The sequence below is a fragment of the Microcaecilia unicolor genome, chromosome 8 (assembly GCF_901765095.1).
Source record: "Microcaecilia unicolor chromosome 8, aMicUni1.1, whole genome shotgun sequence".
Classification (NCBI taxonomy): Eukaryota; Metazoa; Chordata; class Amphibia; order Gymnophiona; family Siphonopidae; genus Microcaecilia; species Microcaecilia unicolor.
The window spans coordinates 67203721-67219361 of NC_044038.1; the positions used below are offsets into that span (position 1 = coordinate 67203721).

Sequence of the window (15641 nt, forward strand, 5' to 3'; positions counted from 1 at the left end):
TACACCACTTGGCCAGTGGGATCATCATTATGTTGAAAAGTATTGGTGATAGTGGTGATCCTTGAGGTACTCCACAGTCTGCTTTCCAAGGTGGTGATATGTTTAAGTTTTATTTCACTTGGTATATAAGTGCTTAGCTGGCTTAAAGACTATTTAACTGGCCAAGAGCCATTCCTGGCTGATGAAATAACGCTGAATATTATGGGGGAATGTGTTGTCTTTTTGTGGGGTTTTTGTTTTTTTTTTAAATGCCTTCTCTTGGTTTGTCACAAAGAGAGAGCTTTTGGGCAGAAAATACCTTAGTGTACCTGAATGTAACTCGCCTTGAGCTACAGCTGAAAAGGTGTGAGCTAAATCTAAATATAAAGAGGAGACTTGAGTTTGAGGGACCTAATCATCTTTCATTTGAAAGGGAAATAAAGGCTGGCATGCCAGAAGTATAATGGGTGTTTAGTTTTAGCATTCTTTCCCTCACCATTCTTACGGCTCATTTTACTAAGGTGCGCTAATAGGTTAGCACGTGCTAAATGCTAAGAAGCCCATAGCAATAAAATGGGCTGCTTAGCATTTAGCGCGCACACCAATTGTTAGGTCACCTTAGTAAAATGAGCTCTTATTTAATCATCTATTCTTTGTTTACTAACTTTTGTAACTCTGAATGTCCAAGTATAGGACCAAACATTGGGAGGATTCGCACATACTGGGTTTAAAAAAAAAATAAAAATCTGTTACTATATAGGGAAAGGGAAATGGGACTTGATATACCGCCTTTCTGAGGTTTTTGCAACTACATTCAAAATGGTTTACATATATTCAGGTACTTATTTTTGTACCAGGGGCAATGGAGGGTTAAGTGACTTGCCCAGAGTCACAAGGAGCTGCAGTAGGAATCGAACTCAGTTCCCCAGGATCAAAGTCCACTGCAGGAATGTTTCACTTTTATTTTCCTCTTGGACCAGGTGTAATCCAAGTTGTTTTAATTGTATGTGCCCATGTTTGAATTAAAGTACTATTTAATAGCAAGTTAATTCTCTCTCAAAAGACAATTTGATATATTAATTAGCTTATCTTCTGTGTAGCAACTATTCCAGTTTGAAATGCTCAGCAGTTCTTAATGTATAGGGTTTCTGATGTTACTGTCTTCCTCTCAGATTCTATGCCTTTTCTGTGCTGATGCCATATAAGCGACAACAAACGTGTTTAATTCCACTGGAAAAGATGCTTATTAATGTGGCATGAAAACACCGATAAACACTTAGTGCCCTGTTTACTAAGGTGCGCTAGCATTTTTAGTGCGTGCTAAATGCTAGAGACACCCATATATTTCTATGGGTGTCTCTAGCGTTAGCGCATGCTAAAAATGTTAGCGCACCTATACCATGGTTTAATAAACAGGGCCCTTAATTTGTTACACCTTCAGAGATCCCTTATTTATCTGGAAAATAAAATGCCTATATTTTACAATTTATAACACCTAAGAATAGAAGCACTCTGTGTGTGTGTGTGTGTGTGTATATATATAGATATATAGATATGTGTATATATATATATATATATATATATATGTGTGTATGTATATATATATATACATACACACACACTATAACAGTGCGCTAAATAATTTTTTCACTTTTTTAGGGGGTGGGGAGTGGGCTGTTCCTGCACTAACCAGATAGTACATCTACATTATTGCACGCTAATTGATTAGTGTACGCATACCGCAGGAGTTCTTACCGCTTACAAAATTGGGTTGCAGTAAATGCTCACATGGTAATTAAAAAAAAAAAGTGCACGCTAATAGCAATATTAGCACATGGCTATTAGTGCAAAACAATAGAAAAGAGACGTTACGGTAAAAATGGCCTTATTCAGGAAAGACCGTGTAAGGGCGCACTAGCGATTCCTGCGCGTCAAATGAGAGAAAGCCCATTCAGTTCTTGTGGGCTTCCTCTCATTTGCCACAAGGCTTTGTAAAAGAGGCCCTTATTGATATTAATGTTGAAATAAAAATATGAATAAATGATGCCAGAATGACATTTTATTGCATACTGGCATTTTAGATAAACCAGGTAATGCCTGATGGGGCTGTTTACAGAAACCCTTTGAATTGACTATGAAACCATTAGAACAAACAAAGTGTGGTCTTTCTCTCCCCCCCACAGGATCTTCTATTGATGGTTATGCCTTGGAAAATCTTTATACTTCAGCAACTGGAATACCAACTAAACCCAAAACTCTCAAGCAAGACCCTGAATGGGAGAAGAAGGTGAACAGTGCAGGATACGTACCTATTCCTATTTCCAGGTTTGTGCTGTGCCTATCTTTGGATTCTTACCTCTGCTAAGTGCTTGCTTTATTTATTACCAGTAAAGGAAGAATCATATGGCAAAGCTGGAAAGTGTCTGCTTGTAATAGACACCGCTGATTAGTGTCTGAGAGTGCTATTACCTAGGTAAATAGGCTGTCTGAAAACCGAGCACCCTTGTCCAACTAAAAGAACACGTGGGGATCATTAATGTGTGTGTGGGGGGGTTTCCTTGTGGGAAAGATGCGTGTGCTTAGAGACAGGGTTATACTGAGGAAAGGAAAGGGAATTGGATTTGATATACTGCCTTTCTGTGGTTACAATCAAAGCGGTTTACATATTATATATGGTTACTTTTATTTCGTATCTTTGATTCCCATTGCAGCTCCTTGGCTCCGATGCTCAAAAGTAAACGCGGGTGCTAGAGGCCATTAGCACCATATTAATGCCTGCAGTTACTTGCACAGAGTGTTCAGAGGCCCGGAGCGCAGGAACAAACGAGCGTGCAGATGAACGACGCAAGCAGTATGCTAACATAGTCAAGCTCTTGTAAATGAGGTCATTTTGTATTCCTCCCTAATGCTCAGAAAAGAGTGCCTGAAACAAAACTGCCTTACCGCTGCAAAAAATATCACCAGGTCTGAGTAGGCATTAGGGTGTTGGAAGAGAGGGTTTCTCATGGTTCTCATGCTTCTCTCATGAATCTTTCTGCAAAATCAGCCAGTTTTGATTGCTTTTGGAAGCGTGCAAGCCCTTAAGCGCTGGTTGTGAGAAACAGCAGACCCACATTGGAGTCCATTTCATGCATCTTAGTTTTACGTGTCTATGCTAAAATATTAAAAACTCCCAAAGTGAAGACACACATTGGTGTCTGTTTCCTGCATCTAAATATAAGCATCCAAGCTAAAAAAAAAAAAAAAAAATTCAAAATGCTTATATTCAGGCCACAGAAAAACAGATGCCAATGTGTGCTTCACATTCAGATTTTACCAGGCACATGCGCACAGGAGTTGAGCTTACCACGGAAGTCTTCCTCGCATGCACCAAGCACAGTCCTCCTGCCGAACTCCCTTATGCTCTATGCTATGAACGCACCTATATTTGCATGTCATTAGCGTTGAGCATTAGGGCGTTCATCTGCTGTTCCAGCAATATTTTTATGGCGTCGTTGAGCATCGAGGCCCTTGTGATTCTGGACAAGTCATTTAACCCTCCATTGAGGGAGGCAACCACGTATTTAGTTTGGGCTAGAAAAAGTACACACTGGGAAAGCAGGCGTAGATCTTTGGGTTCTTTTTTCCTTGAGCAGTTTTCAAAGGAAAAGTCTTTTCTTCATTTTCCCCTTGTAGAGAGCCCAAAGCAGTTTACTTTCAAAGTATAGTTGTACTTTCCCTTTGATAACTGGTGCAACAGAAGTACCAACAGATTTTGCATCTGCCTGCATGGTTTTGAAAATTGCCCCATTGATGCTTTAAGTGAGTATCCCTCAATTCAGACAGATAATTGGAGCGGTATTTTTACATTTACCAGTTTCACACCGATTAGTCAGACACAACTTGTTGTTTAATCCTTCTCTGAAAAGCTACCATTCTCTCCGTATCCTAATAAAGGTGTGGCCACTAGGACTGAAGCTAGTTCTTTTGACAAAACTTATAGCTGGCTTTTTTTTTCTGAATTTAAATACCCACACTTTTAATTTTGAGGTGGGGGCACTAACTCTGAGCTTCCAAACCAGACTCTCTGCTTCCCTTGCCCTTTATCATTTCAGCCACACACACAACCAGAGCCTGTCACATGCGCACCCTTGTATCCATGAACCGTTTCCCCTGCAGTCCTTTCACAGAACAGATCATACACTAAGCAGAACTGTGTATCTGTGCATGAGTGCACTTTGTAGTGGTATAAAATTAAGTGGGATGTTGTTCAGTTTCTGGAAAGGGACTGATATTTGTTTTACCTGTGATCGTGTTTTGCGGCTCTTCTATAAACCAGCCCTTTTTGCTGAGCGATTGTCTTGTAACCTCTGTCCTTCTCAAAAACTTGTTCCTTGGGTTTCCTCTCGAACACCCTGTTTCTAATCTTGGTTTTTATTCTGATGTATATAGTATAAAAGGCCACATTTACAGTTAACACGGATGGCCTTCTTCATGGCATTTCACATACTACTTTGCGTTGAGCATGATTTTATTTCAGCTGATCATTTATCCCTAGCAAGTTACGTTTTTAAAACCCAAGGCTATTAAGCAGCCTTGTGCCCTACTCAGCCAACCTCCAGACCCCAAGATTCTCCTTCCTTCCTCCCCCTCCCCGATAATATATTTATTATACCAACCCGGATAGAGGTGATAACTCAGGGGTCCTTTTACCAAGCTTTGGTAAAAAGGGCCCAGCACTATCGGCGAGGGCCATTTTTGCTGCATGCTGAGACCCTTTTTACCACAGTGGGTAAAAAGGCGGAAAAAAAATACATGGCCATGCAGTAAGATTGCTCTTACCACATGGCCATGCAGGAGGGCGCATTACTGCCACCCATTGAGGTGGTGGTGAAGGCTGCCGCGCTAACCCGGCGGTAACTGGGTAGCGTGTGGTGTTGCCCGATTACCACCGGGTTAGCACTGCGCTAAAAAATACAGGTTGATTTTCCCTAGCGTGGGAAATGGCGCACACTGGGGCTAGAAACTACTATCAGCGCCTGTGTTGGGCCAGTGGTAGCTCTAGATTAACATGTGGTAAGCCCGTGTTGGGCTTTACCGTTGCTTTGTAAAAGGACTTAATGTTGGAGGTACCCCTAGTACTTGGCAGTGAATCTCTGCCTTATAGTGTTTTTAACTTGGAGTGGCTGTCCCCCCCCCCCCCCCCCACCCCCCTGATATCTTTTTACACTTCGACTGACCCATTTTATACTGTCATTATTAATCCAGGTCCCACTCTGTCTCTGCACTTTATGTTCCTCCACTGCTGGACTTAACTCTTCAAAGATGATATAGGAAGGGTCAAGATTAATGCTTATTTTAATTTTATTTGAATTTTTTCTAGCTAACTGTAATAAGAAAATTTCTTATTTATTCGGGAAGACTTGATATACTGCCATCATGCGTCGGGTGTCAAATAAGAAAAAGAAAAGGAAATTTAAAATTATAAAAAGAAAAGGAGGGAATAGAGAGAGATGAGATAACCTTGCAGAGTATTTTAACTCCAAAAGAGAGAGAGGAAGAGGCTGCCAGTCAAGAAGAGGGCAAAATGTTAGCCAGACACTGAGTGGAACATCCAAGTCCTAACGAGATTCTTAATTTTTTGTATGATGGTTCTGTGTGGATTTCTAAGGAAGGCTAATCTATAAGTGTGATCCTAAAGTAACAAAATGCAGCGTAATGGGTTGTATCGAGCCATAACTGATAAAGGGGTGGGAGGTTGAGTAGAGAAGCCCAGTGTTCATGCGGAAGAATACGGAGAGAGATGAGTAGCCAAATAGTCCAGGGAAACGGGCAAAGACCTGTAAAGACAAGGCATAGTGCTTTTAAATTTAATTCTTTCAGTGACCAGGAACTAGTGTTGTGATCAAAAGAACGGGTGTTGTGAAGCAGTTTGACAACAGTAGATCAAATTAAGTAAATTATTTTCAAGGCCCTGAGTGGTAACCCATTGCAGAGAGAATTACAGTAGTAAATTTTAGAAATTACTAATGCAAGAGGCAGGATGTGAATCAAGTTAGATGGAAGAAAGGGCTTTTAATTGCTCAGATGCCAAGATTAAAGGTACACACATAATGCTTGAATGCTGGTGCAAACTTTATGCTCGTATGCGTATATTTTAAAAAATAGGGCAGAGTATGCCCTAACTCCTCCCCTGTGCTCGCCTACTATGAGGGTACATGCCAGCTTGCATCGAATGTACATTTAGGAATGCCCTGAGTTTCATGAACCTTGTTACTTGCTTAAAACAAGTGATTAGGTCCAAAATGGTTTATAAAGTTACCCTACCAATCATTCACAGTTTCTTTGTAGACAATGCAAAAATTATTAAATAAAACCTCAAATACTCAAGTGAGGAAATTCACCAAAAATATGTGTACCACTACGTGATACATTCTCAACTATTTCAAGAGTAAGTTACTATTATTGGTTTCCCAAAAAAGAACCAATGAAAAAGAAAACCTCCAAAAATGGAGAAAGACAGTTGGTTCCAAAAAACCTCCTATTTTTTCTTTTCAACTTAAGAAACAGTGAATGAGAGTGCTTAAAAAAATTACAGCAATAAAGTTCTTTATACCAAAATTGTCCAAAAATCATTAAGCCTGTGAACAAAATGCAAATCCTGAGCAAAAATAGACAGAGAAAAAACTCCAATACTTATCAAAATCGGACAACCACCCCGGATTCAGGGTTTTGAGATTGTGAAGTTATATCTTCCTGAAGCAGTGAGCTCCAGTGAAACAAGAGTGTAAGGATTAGCGGTGCACTGGGTGAAAGGATAGGAGTGATGTTATGTGGACACCATATTGAAACACGACACTGTGATGGAACAAGCTTTTATTATTGGACTGAATCGGGGGTGGTCATCCAGTTTTGATAAGTATTGGAGCTTTATCTTTTCCTATTTTTGCTCTGGATTTACATTTTGTTCATAGGCCTGTTGTGTTTTGTCAATTTTAGTATAAAGAACTTTATAGTTATTTTTTGTTTTAAGTACTCTTTCACTGTTACTTAAGTTGAAAAAATAAATAGGAGTTTTTTTGGAACCAATTGTTTTTCTCTGTTTGGAACCCCCCCCCCCCCCATTGGTTCTTTTTCCTCCTCTTTTTTTTTTTTTTTTTTTTTTTCTTTTGGAAAAACAATAGTAGTAACTTACTTCTGTAATAGTTGAGGGTGTATCAAATGGTGGTACACATTTCTGGTGAGTTTCCTCACTTGGGGAACAAGGGTTCTCAACCCAGTTTTCAGGACACTCCTATTCAGTCTTGTTTTCAGAATACCCACAATGAATATGCTTGAGATTGATTTGCATGCACTACTCCTATTGACTAGATGTGTCCCAAGGACTGGGCTGAGAACCACTGGTATACAGTCTACTTCTTGAAACTTTTCAGACACTTGATTGGAAAATTGGCATAACTAGATTACAGAAACCACAGAAACCTTCAACATAGCAATAAGTCTCCAAACATCTGCCAGGAAAGTGTTCTGTTTAATATTGTGCTCTTCAGTTGTCTGATTCCACTCTTTAGGGCTTGGAACTGCCATAGGGATTGGAACCACAGGACCCCAGAAACATAGGAGAGAGAGTTGATGGTACTGCAGCCACAAGTGCAACATTGCTGGAGAACCCCCCCTCCCATAGTCAATGGAAGAAGGTGGGATAGGGCAACTCCTAGAACTAAGGGAAGGACCAGACCCTGCTGGTGAACTTGGGAAAACAAATAACTGGAGTAGCTGACCCATTATGAATTGGCTGTACATGATGTCCATAGGGCTCTGAAGAGATATAAGAACAGGGGGAGGACCTCTGCTTATATTCTTCCGTTTCCCCATGATAATTCAACTTAGCAATCCTAAAAGCTATCCTGAAGCTGTTTTAACTCTTCTGAAGCCTCAAATTTCAATGGCACCATCACTGTTCCACCATGGCTTCAAAAAGACTGTAAGTGGATAGACTGCACCACTTACATGCTTCCAGCGGCTGTCTGACAGTCAGCTGCCCAGAAATTGCCAGCAAAATGGATGGGCTGGCGGGCTTCCCCAAGCTCTCAGCCTCAGATCTCACAGGACTCTGTAGAGCCTACTTCTGTTCAATAATACATGCAGGCATTCCCTGGAGCTGGGAAGACTTTCATCATTCATAGGTCAAAAAATGAGGTCAGTTGGCATCTAAACAGACAGTAACTTGATGTATTGTTCAGTATATCAATTTCTGTAATGCTAAAGTGCATTTACCTTTTCCAACTCAAGACTTTTTACTGAAGTTTCGAAGAGACGGTGAAATATAATACTCCATATCTCCTTTTGGCTGAGGCAAGTTTTGGTCCTTCTTCAGAAGATGTTGATCAGGAAACCACTTCAGTTGGGAAAGTTCCCAAATTTCAAAACTCAGAATTGGGGTGCATTCAGGAGACCATAAGGTACATCCCAATAGCAAACTGAGTGTCTCATATCCTACGAGCTTCTAGAAAAGACTCCATGAAAAGGTCTTATGGTTTCAATTGGAGGAAGTTTGCCACCTGGTGTGAAGCAAGGTCACAGATGTTTTCTCTTGTTCCATGTGAAAACTGCCTAAATTACTTTTAAATCTGTAACTTAGATATAAACATTAACTCTGTCAAGGTTCATCTTAGTACAGTTGGTGTTTATCAGCATGTAGAAGGTAAACCCATATCTGTATGCTCTTTATTTTGAGATTAATACAGGACAGGTGAAGCTTCCCATCAGGCCTTCTGCTGTGTTATGGGTTCACAACAATTAATGAAAATTTCTTTCAAGTCTTAAGGGACCCTTTTACAAAGGCGTTGTAGGGCTACCGCACAGGTAGCGAATGCCAAATCGGCCCTATCGCCAGGGTAGTACGGGAGCCTGGCGGTAGTTCAGAAGTTGGCGCAAGCAGTTTTCCATGGTAGAAAATAATTTTCTATATTCTACCTCGGGGGGGGGGGGGGGGCGGTCCTGACAGTAATCGGCAGCATGGCTACATTGCTGCGGGGTTAGCACGTGAGCCCTTACCGCCTCCTAAATAGGCAGTAAATAGCCACGTGCTAACTTTAATATTAGCACACGGCCATTTACTGCCCCATTTTAAAAATGGCCTTTTTCCTGCCAAAGTAAAATGTGGCCCAGCGTGCGCCAAAACTGGTGCAGACTACTTTTACCACGGCTTAGTAAAAGGGCCCTTAAATGTTTGTGTGTTTCAGTACCTTTTTCTGGAAGGTCATATTTTGGTGGCAGTCATGTCAGCATGCTGAATCATTGAGCTCTAGTGACTTACCCGCATTTTTATCATAAGAGAAGTGGTTCTGCACTGCATCCCATGTTTCTGTTTAAGTTGGTGCTGGATTTGCACCTTAACCAGTTGTCCTTCCAACATTTTTCCAAAAACCATGAGTCCACAAAGATGACCAAGCCTTACACAGTTTGTATTGTAAAGGAGCCTTAGACTTTTGTTGGCGGTAGACTTAAAGATAATAGAAAAGTCCTTCCAATTTATTTTGATCCTAATAGTCTGGGGATTGCTGATATATGCAGGCCGATCTTACTTTTAATGGAGTGAAGGAATAGCCTAATGGTTAGCACAGTGGACTGAGAACCTAGAGAACTGGGTTCAATTCCCATTGTGACTCCTTGTGATCTTGGTACAAGAACTTAGATTGTGAGCCCACTAGGGACAGAGAAAGTACCTGATTATAATAAATCTAAACCACTTTGTACCACAGAAAGGTAGTATATCAAATCCATGACCCTTTACTTTTGATGGACTTTTTGAGGCTCATAGTGTGAGTTTTTTATGGCAGTGTTGTTTTTTTTTTTTTTTGGTGCCCTACTTTTTAAGTTCACTTTCATGGAAGAGATCTGCAAGGTTGTGAAAGAGAGAGAGAGAAGAAAAACCTAATGGATTGTTGCCAAAACAAAAACATTCACTCATTGTCCTTTTTTTTTTTTTTCTTTTTAATTCTGTGTTTTGTTTGAAGACAACCCTTAACTGAGATTCCCACATGCATATACTTAGTATCTTGTTTGTCCTTGAAGAATGCAGAATAGTAACTCTTCCTGTAACAAGTATTCTCTGAGTGTAGCAGTATAAAAATCCACCCATATCTGTCTATCCACTCCCCCACCCCACCTTGGAGTTGGTTCTTGTCTAAGGGACCTGTTAATATACTGCCGGCAGTAGGCCCGGAAGAGCGAGCAGTAAACCTACATTGGACTTACCACCACTCTGTAAAAGGGCCCCTTTATCAGTTCTTAAGCCAGTCAATGCTGATAATTGTCACTTAAGCAATTAATACTAATTGGCATTAGAATTTACACGCAGAACTGTCTGAGAGTATTTGTAATGTGATGCGTGTAAATTCTAAGTCGCATAGTTGAAAAGGGGGCATGGCAATGGGCGGGTCATGAGCACTTCTAAAATCTATGCACGTTGTTATAGAATGCACCCGGTCTGCAAGTAGTTTAGGCATTGGCATTTAACTTGGCGTAACTGCCCGTGACTAAATTTGGTCGCGCGGATGGGTGCTTGGCATTTTCTGTAAACTGCGCAGAAATTTAGGCTTATTCTATAAAGTACATCTAGGTATATTTCATTTCTGTTCTAATTTTTTAGGCGTTATATATAGAAATTTAGTTCTTTATGCGTAAAGATATGGTAATTTTATGTCTCTAGTTTTACCAATGTCAGGGTGCTGGTTTTCAATGGGACTTACATAAAAAGTTTTAATTTTGTACTCTAGTAGCACAATTATTTTCTGTGGACATAATTTTACTAATACCCTTTTTGTTAGCTGTAGCTGAATAGTGACTGTGTATACTTTTTTTTAATGGCTTTTAGACAATGTAATATCTCTAGGTTTGCTTCAGCGGCCTGTAAATAGCAAATAATAATCATTGCTCTTAAAACGAGAACTACTTATATTTTCAACCTGTATGTTTGTAAAATGGCTGCTCCTGCTCCATGTGCAGGCAAATACACATGCACTCCTGCATGTCCTTATATATTTTACAAAAAGCTCCATATTCTGCAGAGCCTATTGCAAAATAGCTGCCAGAACAGAGCACATCTTGACCTGGATGTCTGAATTCTAATATCAATGTTCTATGTGAAATGGGCATTCATATGGTTTTTATACAATAGGCTGGAAATAGGCATGTATGTGACCTTTTCTGCACATAGTTGGCTTGTTATAAAATGACCCTCCAGATTCCAAATATATGGCTAGAAAAAAAAAATCAGTTTTCAGTAGAATCCAGAGTTCTGATAGTATATTTTTCTTACTTGACATTGCCCTCTTTATAGTTAAAGATGTACCATAACATAAGGAATATTATTAAATTTTAGTCCCGAAGATATTCGTTATCTTGTAAAGGTGCCAGGAGAAGCATCTGACAATCTTCTGGTTGTGACATCTAATGTGTCTCAGCTGCTGGATGGACAAAGCTTTCATACCCTATGGACCATCAATACAAACAATGTGCTAAGGTAGGTTTAATAGTCTTTATGTGGAGAGTTTATATATGACCACAGTTCTTATGTTTATGTTGGTATTCAATGCTGGTGAGTCAGAAAAACTGAAACAAATCTCTGTAAACCTGGAAGATGTAATGGAGCAATTTGACAAATTGAAGAGTAGTAAATTACTTGGACCAGATGGTATTCATCCCAGAGTACTGATAGAATTGAAAAATGAACTTGCAGAGCTATTGATAGTAATATGTAATTTATTTAAACTCAAGCATGGTACCTGACGATTGGAGGGTGGCCAATGTAACACCAATTTTTGAAAAGGGTTCCAGAGGTGATCTGGGAAATTATAGCCCGGTGAGCTTGATGTCTGTGCCGGGCAAAATGGTAGAGACTATTATAAAGAACAAAATTTAAGAGCATATATATATAATTGGTCATATTACTGTTAAACAACATTTAATTATCTTAAGCTATGTTACTGGCATTTTAGCTTATTATCTAGCGATTTTTGCACATTAAAAATATTCAAGCTAAAACACAGTAAAATAACGTCATTCAAATGATACCATTAACAATGTGTCAGAATTTCGCAGTCACTATGAATGCTCAATATGTCCACTCCCAGCTTTAACGCAGACCTTCAATGGCTTTGAGATGTTCTTAACAGCCTTGTTGATTGGTCCTTGTGGCAGGCTGTCCCAGATCTGCAGCACTTCCTTCAGATCGGCAATTGTTTGTGGCTTTGGCTGGAGCTTGCAATAGGCCTCTGACATTGTTCCCAAACAAAAAAGTCTACGTCACTGTGACATCATGAACAGAAGCTGGTACCCCCCTCTTTTTTTTTTTTTTTTTTTTTTCAAATAATGGTAGTTTTACAATGCAGATATTTTTGAAAATGCAAAAATCGCTGGTGGTTATGCCAATAACTTTGCTGTGTTTAGAGATAATCTCATTCCATTTGGCACATAAATGTAGATAGTAACAACAAATTGTTTTTTTCCAAGCAAAAGCTCTAGGGGGTTACTTTTTTTGCCTCACCCTGTATATGGTTGTACAATTTTATAAAAGCCTTTTTCTGCATGTAAAATGGGCTTTAGCCACAGAAAAAAGCTTTATAAAATTTGCCCCAAATTACTTGTCCTTTTTATCATTAACTTCTACATCAAAAGGAGGCTGCTTGTACTGTACATCAGTGGCTCTCAGTCCTGTCCTGGGAGCTCCCCAGCCTGTCAGGAGTCAAACTACCTCAGTAAAGTTGATTACATGAAGATAACACATCCAAAAGAAGGTTAAAACGCCATGAATATATGCTCTGTTGAAGAAAATGCGAAAGTATGTGCAGCAAAGCACAACCACCGTGAAACAGAAAGTCACACCATTTTATTTGGTAATAGTGCGTGTTATTTAGTTGTGCACTAAATAACACACACTATTACAAAATGAAACAAAAATGCAAAATGAAACATTTAAGGATCAGACACTTTTTTGCTACTGTGGATACTGCCTTTAGCAGGAGGGGTTTTTGCAAGTAGTTCTTTCTAGTCTAGAAGCTCAGTTATCTTTTATCGGGTCTTACTTCCTCCCTTTTATTTGAGTTGTATCCCATTGGTCTGTAACTTTTATAAGAAAGTCTTGAGAGTACTTTTTTCTTGTAATTGTGTTTCTCCTTATTCTTTCATTGAACCACAAATACCCATTCTTGTTTGTTTAATTTAGGAATTTCCTCTATACTTTAAACAACATGCACTTGTTTAACTAGGCGGTTAGATCAGAGCATGTTAGCAGCAACACTCTTATTTTAGTTTTAAACACAAATGATATTCACTGCCAAAAGCTGTGAAAACAACCTACGACCATCTAAACTCATTAAATCACTAAAAACCAACCTGTTCAAAAAGGCATACCCTACTGACCCAACATAAATACCTACACTCTGCAACACAACAAAACCAAAGCTCTTAATGGACACTATATAACCTCTCCTCTCTTCGATCCCCATTGTGCCTGAACCTTAATCGACCACAACATCACCATGTATTTGTTTCTCTACCGGACTTGGCGAACGCCTTTACGGTATTATGTAAGCCACATAATAGGTGGGAAAATGTGGGATACAAATGTAACAAATCTTAAAAAGTGTCCAGGTTTATTTCACTGCTTCTGTATCAAACACAGTTGTTGCATATACCACAGTTTCACATTAGCTGCCATCGATTTTCAGGTTGGAAGGTCACAAAACTGAAGCTGCATGTGATGTCAGGGATCCAGGACCTTTTTTCCATGCCGTCTCATATGGCAAGCAAGGGAAACATGCCCATCTGTGGTGACTAAACAATTACCTGGCCCCAGGTAGAGAGTGGGCAATGAGGGAAGGTAAAAAGATAAAGTAGAAATTTAGCACTCTGGAATGGATGGGTCACAACTTCCCCCTTACATATCCAAATTCTTAGTCCAAGTTAATACTGAAAGAATAGGACACAAGGCTCAGATATTATAAGGAAAATAGAAAAGCTGGCCAATTAAGAAACTTAGTAACATAGTAGATGACGGCAGAAAAAGACCTGCACAATCCATCCAGTCTGCCCAACAAGACAACTCATATGTGCTACTTTTTGTGTATACCCTACTTTGATTTGTACCTGTGCTCTTCAGGGCATAGACCGTATAAGTCTGCCCAGCACTATCCCCGCCTCCCAACCATCAGCCCCACCTCCCACCACCGGCTCTGGCACAGACCGTATAAGTCTGCCCAGCACTATCCCTGCCTCCCACCACCGGCTCTGGCACAGACCGTATAAGTATTGGCAACTGTAAGCTTATTATTGTGTAGCAGTAAAACAGTGTTAGAGACAGTGCACTTATGCAGAACTACCCAAAATGATGGTAAAGTACTGAGTTTTACAGGTGGAGTAAAGATAATATACACTTTCACATAGTCCTGAATTATTAGGACTCCTAACATCCTAGGCACTATAAAACAAAAGAGAGAAGTGCAACCTCACCAATGGAAAAGGCTTCCCCACACTCACAAACTTTGGAACTGAAGCCAGTCAGGGAGTTGATGAAGGAAGCAAGCAGCAAAGCTAGGATGGCAGATGCTTTCTTTCTCCGGATGATCAGTCAGCAGCAGGTAGTCCCAGTCAGTCAGCAGGTAATCTCTCCCCAGCCGGGAAAGAGCATGGAAGCAGGTGATGCCACAGATTAACGAGCTTTCATCATGTGGCTGGCTCGGGCTGGCTGATAGCAGCTCTCGCGTGACCTGCCCAGGATAACAGCCTTCTAGTCTCATGCTTATGGAAGAGGTTCTTATACCCTTTCCTAGAATAAGTAGTCTTAATATGGGGTTGTAAAGAGAAACTCAAGTGTGACATCAGAATTGTTTCTTCATTGAAAGGGCAGAGGATGCAGGTAGCCTCCTGAAAGATGTGGCAAAGACAAAACCAGCAACAGAATTTAAGGAAACCGTAAGCACAGGGTATCTCCTTTAGTTGTGAAGAGTAAGACAGAAATCAAATGAGGTCTAAAGCAACACAACAGGAGTTCATTTGGGTAAATGTAAATGGGCCTTATCAGAAGTAATGTGCAATTTTTTTTTTGTGAAGAGCCGTTTGTTTACTGTTACAGTTAGGGAATGTTTGCTTTTTTTCTGACAGTGCCTGCTCAATGAGCAGGGCTCGTAATATCTGACAAATTGTATATAAGATCGCATTCTGAAGTAATTTTACCATTCTCTTCCTCTCCGCTCTTTTTTTATTTAGTGAGCCTACGCTTGGTTATTATAAAAGGAAGGCTCTGAGTATCATCATTGAAACTGATGCTGAAAACAACAGAAAGAAGGTAGGAGCAGGTCCTTCTGGGATCCAAAACAAAGGGCAACCTTCTACAAATTGTCTAGCTAGCTTAGGGTGCTAAGGGTTGTTCTCAGGTACTCCCTGGCCAACTGGGTTTTCAGGGTATCCACAATGAATATGTATAAAAAGATCTGTGTATATAGACATGAGAGATGAGGTGTTACAAAAGTATAGCAGCAAGGTAGAGTAAAACCATATGCCAACAGAGACAGTTAAGTTATGTAAGTACATCTAGAATAAATAGCACATGCAGGTAATAAATACGCTGTTTATTATTTATTCTCCATGCACAAGCAGGACATAATATACTCCCATGTGGG

General features: G+C 39.9%; 1 protein-coding gene across 2 annotated transcripts in view; it reads left to right on the forward strand.

Annotated features, from left to right (window-relative positions):
- Positions 1 to 15641, forward strand: part of FAM234A (family with sequence similarity 234 member A) — a 109846-nt gene that overhangs the window by 61523 nt on the left and 32682 nt on the right. For both annotated transcript variants that reach the window (XM_030212069.1, XM_030212070.1), the window contains exons 7-9: positions 2163 to 2304; positions 11345 to 11485; positions 15229 to 15307. In XM_030212069.1, the coding sequence (XP_030067929.1) occupies positions 2163 to 2304; positions 11345 to 11485; positions 15229 to 15307 (362 nt within the window). The remainder of the gene's footprint in view (positions 1 to 2162; positions 2305 to 11344; positions 11486 to 15228; positions 15308 to 15641) is intronic.